General features: G+C 41.5%; 1 protein-coding gene across 1 annotated transcript in view; it reads left to right on the top strand.

Annotated features, from left to right (window-relative positions):
• The first annotated feature begins 548 nt into the window (after positions 1–548).
• ARHGEF33 (Rho guanine nucleotide exchange factor 33) overlaps positions 549–7,682 on the top strand; it is a 118,126-nt gene continuing 110,992 nt past the window's right edge. The window contains exon 1 of the mRNA XM_066595852.1: positions 549–618. Coding sequence (XP_066451949.1) covers positions 549–618 — 70 coding nt within the window. The remainder of the gene's footprint in view (positions 619–7,682) is intronic.

Raw genomic sequence — 7,682 nt, 5'->3', positions numbered from 1 at the left:
GACACATACAGTATATGTGTAGGGATGCTCTGCAGGTCAGTGCATGGAAGTGCTTGCTGAGGGCAAAGGTGTGGTGCAGTGCAGCAATAAACAAGGAGGAGGTATGAAGCATCAATTAGCAGGGTAAGTCTCCTATTTAGCATCTTCTTGCAATCAATATTCGACATCCAATACTTCACTTTAATAAGGTATATATGTAAGATTAGAATGCATGGAAAGGTGTATTGGGACACATTCGCATGGATACATGAATAGATTTCCTCACTGATAGAGGGCATCATAGTATGGATACCATAAAGTGTTAATGCTTTGCCATTAACTTTCCCAGGACTGCTTACTTTAGGGAATGAAAGACAGAGCAGCCTTGTTCAGAGCCCGTGTTCTGCTTGAAGTGAGCACACAGCTTTGATTGCTGAGTCTGAAGGTTATGTAACAAGAAAAAGAGTACATTAGTTCCTCTCGCCTCTAAAACCAATGACTAGCTAGTGACAGTTCTAGCCCAGGAGCATTGAGCTGAAGGAGGGCTGCAGTCCCTCCACTCTTCTCACATGCACCTCCAGCTGAGACAGAGCTGTCCTCACAGGCGCACCTTAAACCGCACTGAAGTGACCTATGCTGGTGAGTTGACCCTTCTTCAATGCTTGTAAAACTCCATTTATCTTATGTTCATTCATATCACCATTGATGCCTAGTATTTTGTATCCTTTTGACTATGATGCGGGTTTTCCTAGCCAAATGCTCTATTATAGTGTAAGTGTATAGTCGGTGTTTTTATGTTATTTTTTTTTATTTAGCTTTATATTTACTCTGTCATGGTTAATGGTTGTTACAGAATGTTCTTTGGATAAATACCACCGCACAGCTGGGTTAGTTTTTTGCACTCATGCCAAACTACCGAGGATCTTCTCTGAACTGCATGCATTGTCTCCTCGGCTGTCTGCTTTCTTCCTTTGGGAGAGGTTAATAGCTGCGTTTGGAAAAAGGAGGTGATACTATTTAACCCTGACGCTGTATGTACATTGGAGTCTATTACACGGATGTGCTGAGCTGTCCTGTTTTGAATCAGAATTTCTTAATATTGTAGTTAATGTTTTCTTCTATCCAATTTAAACACTTTGACTTTTTGACAAGAACAATATTGACCTAAATTTTCAGTTATCTGCTTTGGAGAAAGTGGAACTTTGCAATTGATAAATTGACCTTAATTACTAATGAAACTCCAGATTCATGACATTACAATACACAGAGTAGGTAAACTATGCCCATCGCTTTTGCTTAGTGGAGGCAACCTTTTTGGTATTGCTTTTATGTTCTTGGTATTGTAGGACTTAAAAAAAGACAATAGTAGTTTTGGAGAAAAATCTATAAATATGTTTGGGGATTGCATAATAATTTATTGCGTATAAGGCCAGCTTCACACAGGTGTAAACAGAATTGCGCACGCCTAACCATAACTTTTTTGCACTATGAACAAGACTTCGCGCTCAGAAAACAAATGGACTGATTGAAATGGTTAATTAGTTTCAGATGTGTTCTTGCTGAATTGCGCAGTGCTTCACGCACCTCCTCGCGCATTTGCACTTCCCCCATTGACTTCTATGGGGACCTTTAGTGCACAAATGAGCAAAAAGATAAGAGCATGTTCTATCTTCTTTTACGCACACAAAATACGCAAATGTCAACGAACCTATTGAAATCAATGGATTCTATTCACTATGTACTGCGTGCGCAAATATCCCCATGTGAAGCCGGTCTTAAGCTTTATTATGAAATCACTCCTTTCTATGCAAACACATTTCAATCATGAATTACAAGGATTTTCACATCCCTTTTACATCACTGCAAGCACAAGTTATATTTGACATGATTTGCTGTAAAGAAGTGATGGACTCATAGGGCAAAGTCAGGGAATTTGACTGTAATAATAAAGCTTTATCAGGGAATTGTCCTTTTTATTCCGGTCAGTTCACCTAGCGTGACCCCGTACTTTAAATCCTTTGAAATGTATGTGTGCATGACTGATAGTACCCTGCAGTAATCTTAGGTAGCATTACGAGGTTTAAGTTGGGTAGAGGAAAAAGACACAGTGAGAAGATAATGAAAGAGATGTGAAATGAGTAGGATGCATATTAAATATGCATGTGCTGTAATAAAAGACTAACAAAAGAAACATGTAAACAAAATCACATTATGGTTTGTGTACTGCTCATTAAAACTGCTGATAACAAATGTTTTAATGTTCCTATTCAATTCAAAGTTGGTAAATTGCATTTTGATTTTATTATGAACCACACAAAACATGATCAGTGTTTCTCATCTGCATTAGCACCTCCGGTCGAAGGTTCCGTCATAGAAGCGGCTCAAAACACCGGATGAAAAAGCTCTGCATGATTGTCAGGCTTACTTCACAAAAACAATCTTTATTTTCCAACATAGGCAACGGGTTTCGACTCCAAAATAGGGGCTTCTTCAGGCATCTGTTTATTGTCCATGTTGGAGAATAAAGATTGTTCTTTGCGCAGTAAGCCTAACATTACACGCACTAACTCCACTGAGCAGCGCCTACCCACTAGTCGTGTTTTGTATGGTTCGTGGTATTATCCTGGGGTAAGTTCTGAGGGAAGGACTTTCCCCAGTAGGACCACAACGTGGCTTGCAGCTCTACCACTGGGTTTAGCTTAGCAACCGCAATGTGATATTATGTGGTTGTGCTCATCATCATTACTACAACCAGATCAGCTGAGAGCATTACTTATCTGTTGTTCTGCTGGATAATCTTCGATATGCTACACCAGATAATGCCCCCTACATGGATTCAATAAAGAAAGTATTCCTTTTAAAGGAAATGTCTAGTGGATTCTATTGCACTCCTGATGCTGTTCCGATCGGATATTGGGTCATGTATTACATGAATGCATGGTCCGCATCTTTGGTGAGCGTGCATCACAGCCCAGATCTTCTCCCTCCCTGGAAAAGGGATTTTTTGGAGTGCTGCTGCCTATTGTATTTTAGTTTCACATTATGGATTTATATTACCAAGCCCAATGTGATGTTATGTGCTCATCATTAGCACAACCAGATCAGGTGAGAGCTGGATAATCTTCGATATGCTGCACCAGATAATGCCCCCTTGTCTTACTTTCTGACTCTTCCCTAAGATTTATGTCATTTTGATTTTGTACTTATTAAACAGTATGGAGGATACACCATTATATAGGATATATATACTCTTCAATATATCAAGGACTGATCAGTTTAAATATCAATTATGTTAGATATGATAGCAGAACACAGCTATAAAGTAGGCTGCTTTCACACCTGTGTTTGGGTGTTCCATTTTCCTGCTTTTTTGTGGGAGCAGGAAAGGGGAATCCGCTGGCCAAATGAATCGGTCTTTTGACAGAACCAAGCAGCGACGAGCAGTCCCTATTGACTTTAATGGTGTCCATTTGGTCTTTGTTCAATTGTCCAGCATTTTACCGGACAAAAAAGTCCTTCATGCAGGACCTTTTCTTCCAGATCTGCAACAGACCCTCCAAACGGAGATTCCTAACGCAAATTTGAAAGTAGTCTTACTTGGATCCTGTCATACCAAGGTTTAATTTTGACTTAGAGTCCCTCATTCTCATTAAAGAGGTGTTCCCATCTCAGACTATTATGGCATATCCACAGCATATGTTTTAAAAGTCAGCAGCGAGTCCCACCTCTAGGACCTACCTACATCTTTCTCCTGTTCTGGCCCCCACTGCCCCTAGCCCAGCTATACAAAATGTCATGGTTGGTTGGGATTATGGAAACAGCCCACTAGGCTTCACTACACTGTTTCCATAACTCCCACAGAATTCAATAGACGTATGCAAGCAGTATAGCTCGCTGTGCTACACTGTTTATAGCACAGATAACACTGCTGACCCGGTGATCCCCTAACATTAATTCAGGGACCATAAAACCTTCACATCTTTATCAGTCACTATTTAAAGATGTTTGTATTTCTGTTGTAGTATTCTTTTAAGTGCAAATTAATCACATCCATGTCTGTGCCTTATCATAAGTATCTGTGTATAAATATGCATGCCTCTTCGGATCTATTTAATTTAAGCCTGAAGCAGAATCCTGAGTAGGTTCAAAAGCTCACATTATCATCATGCATTTTTGTTAGCCACTAAAAGGTATCATATCTACAAGATTACTTGGTTCCTTTTGCTAGAAAAAATCAAGCTTTTTATGTAACTTCCATTGGCTTCTATATGAGTTTCGGAAACAGCGTAGTTCAACCTTACTCAGCTATTTATGTAATTCCAGCCAGGTTGTGGAGAGCAGTGATCCAATCTCAGTCATGTTTGGTAGAGATGGGAACGTCCCTTTAATATGGAGAGGTCGATCCCCCATTATACTTTTACAACTTGTCTAATTGATAGCTCATAAAAGCAGAAAAAATGAACATTGTTGGAGAACTCCAGTTGAATATATCCTAGTTGCCATTTTATGAACTTTGTACTGTATTGTTTTGTGGTTCTTTAAAATATACGGCTGCTCAGTTCATTTAAGCATTTGTCTTAAAGACAGTCCCTGTCTATATGCTCTTCTCGGGATGGCCTCTGTGAGCCAGAACTGAGAGTTACTTTCTGCTCAGCATTACTGCGGCAGGCTTTCATTCGTTCCTCTCTCTATTCTCTATTTAGAGAGGTGGTGTGAGCTTATCACGTCAGCAGCGTGATGACTATTCTTTCACATGACCTGCTCGCAATCTATACCTGCGGTTAAGGAACAGGAATAACGGATAGTTGATGACCTATTGGGGTATCACTACCTGCGGTCGGACAAGTAATATCACTTGTCCGCACATTTTTGATTCTGTTTTGAGAGTACGTTGGTACTAATTTTTCTTCACTTATACATCTTTGAGGGATCCTAAACTCTGTTTTGGGGTTGGTTCTATTAGATCCAGGGTTCCTGATGAGTCACTAATATTATGGAAAGGCGTCAAACTAAAACGAATGTATATCTATTGGTATTATGTTAGTTTAGTTTTCTCAATGAGACAGTACTAGCATCCCACCGATACCCCAAGCAGTTTGGAGCGCTACATTAGTAACTATGTAACCGCCTATTGATGAAAACATCTCTCATGTGTGTATGTTTTTTTGTTCTTTGAGGCTCCTAGTTTTTAAGCATCATAATAAAAGTTAATTTTTGAGGATCAACCCAGTGAAATAGTTTTGCAAATGTTGACTCCTCTGCCTCAGTGAGTTAATATCTAGATGTGCATCATCTTCAATCCTTCTTACCCGTAAAAGTTGACTCCATGATAGGGCTTGAACCCATATTCCTAGGATGACTACTCTCAAAGTGAAGGATACTATTCCTATCCATCGGTTTCACAAACAGATCAGTGGTCAATTTACCGGACTCATAAATGATCATGGCATCCAAAAATTGCATACACTCAGAGTAATTGAGGATGAACTGCAGTTCCGGATACACCAAATTCAATTGACCATGGAAGTCACGCAATTCAGCACAAGATCCCTCCCATATCAAAAAAATGTCAATATAACGAAGCTGTGTTTTCACTTTTGGACAGTATTTTGGGGGACAAACAAAAGTTTCTTCAAATCTACGCATATAACAATTGGCGTACGTGGGTGCAACGTTGGATCCCATGGCAGTGGCCTGCAACTGCTCGTAGTACACACGCCCCCCAAAAAAATTCTTGGTAAAAATGAACTCGAGCAGAAAAAGGGCAAAGCCAGGACACCCAGGGAACCAGCCACAATCAGCGATATAATGGTTAACAGCATCTAGTCCCTTTCAATGTTGAATAGAGGTGTACAGAGATATCACAACAAAAGACGCAAGAATAACATTATCCGAAACCTCAAGATCTCTTAGTTTAAGCAAGAAGTCACTCATGCCACGGATGTAGGATGATGTCCCCTCCGCATATGTGTGCGGACTGTATTTGTATGTACTCAACCAGACTCCGGTTGAAGCTTATACATTTATGCACTGCATTTTTGGAGCCCACTGAGGTCTAGACTCCGGTTGAAGCTTGCACCTCCTATATCTTTCGCACCCCCATGGAAGGTGGTATATACTTAGGTGTGCTGCTGTCTTTCTGTATTTGCCTTTGTCCCCTCCGCATATGGTCTCAGGATTTTGTCTAAAAGCTTGGCCGCATTACAAAACACAGATGCACACCCGGATACAATGGGACAACCTGAGGGATTAGAGAGATCTTTGTGGATTTTAGGCAGGATATACAAAGTAGGGATACTTGAATGTAAAATATCAAGGTATTGAACGAGATCAGAATCAATGATGCCATCTAAGATGGCATCACTGAGCATGACTCTCAATTGTACTTGCAGCCTAAGTGTGAGATTTTTTTAAATTTTACATATACATCTTTTTCATTACTGAGTTGCTTAGAGATTTCATTAAGATATTGTGTGGTGTTCATAATCACAATAGCACCCCCTTTATCCGCAGGTTTTATTGTTATTTCTGTATCACTTGATAGTGACCTAAGTGCGGCATATTCATCTCTACTCAAATTCCCTCTGAAATTGACAGAGACATACCCAGCTGCGATTTCAACTTTAAACAAAAGTAATAAAGGTCTCCAGACAGTGATCAGAAGTAGTAAGCTGGTAATGGCTTTTGTTGCATAATCCGACACTCACCAGGGTAAAGCCTTTACGAGTGCCGAACTGTACAACAGGCCCAGAGACCGAGGGATGTAAGACGAATAGAGATGAGCGAGCACCAAAATGCTCGGGTGCTCGTTACTCGGGACGAACTTTTCGCGATGCTCGAGGGTTCGTTTCGAGTAACGAACCCCATGGAAGTCAATGGGCGACCCGAGCATTTTTGTATATCGCCGATGCTCACTAAGGTTTTCGTTTGTGAAAATCTGGGCAATTCAAGAAAGTGATGGGAACGACAGCAACGGATAGGGCAGGCGAGGGGCTACATGTTGGGCTGCATCTCAAGTTCACAGGTCCCACTATTAAGCCACAATAGCGGCAAGAGTGCCCCCCCCCCCGCACTGTCAGCATAAAGATCGTTCTCCTCTGCCATAGCTGTAACAGCTGTGGCAGAGAAGAACGATGTTTGTCAATTGAATTCAATGGAGCCAGCAATACAGCAGGTTCCACTGAAAGCAATGGGCTGCCGGCGATCGCAGGATGAATTGTCGGAAAGGGCTTAAATATATAAGCCCTTCCCTGCAATTCATCCAGAAATGTGTTACAATAAAAATATATACCGGCGTATAAGGCGACGGGGCGTATAAGACGACCCCCCAACTGTCACCTTATACGCCGGGTATACAGCAGAGCAAAGAATAAAAGTCATTACTCACTTCACCGGGCGTTCTGCGGTGCTCCTGCAGGCTGTCGCTCCCTCCTGGTCCCTGGCAGAGCATTGCTTTCTGGACGCAGTGGTTGAAATCCCCGCCTCCAGAAACACACGTGCCTTCAGCCAATCACAGCCATTCAATGACATCATTGTCATTGGCTGTGATTGGCTGAAGGCACGTGTGTTTCTGGAGGCGGGGATTTAAAGCCCTTCGTAGAGAAAGCAATGCTCTGCCGGGGACCAGGAGGGAGCGACAGCCTGCAGGAGCACCGCAGAACGCCCGGTGAAGTGAGTAATGATTTTTATTCTTTGCTCCGCTG

The sequence above is a fragment of the Eleutherodactylus coqui genome, chromosome 3 (genome assembly GCF_035609145.1).
Source record: "Eleutherodactylus coqui strain aEleCoq1 chromosome 3, aEleCoq1.hap1, whole genome shotgun sequence".
Taxonomy (NCBI): domain Eukaryota; kingdom Metazoa; phylum Chordata; class Amphibia; order Anura; family Eleutherodactylidae; genus Eleutherodactylus; species Eleutherodactylus coqui.
This window is presented reverse-complemented; position numbering and strand designations above follow the sequence as displayed.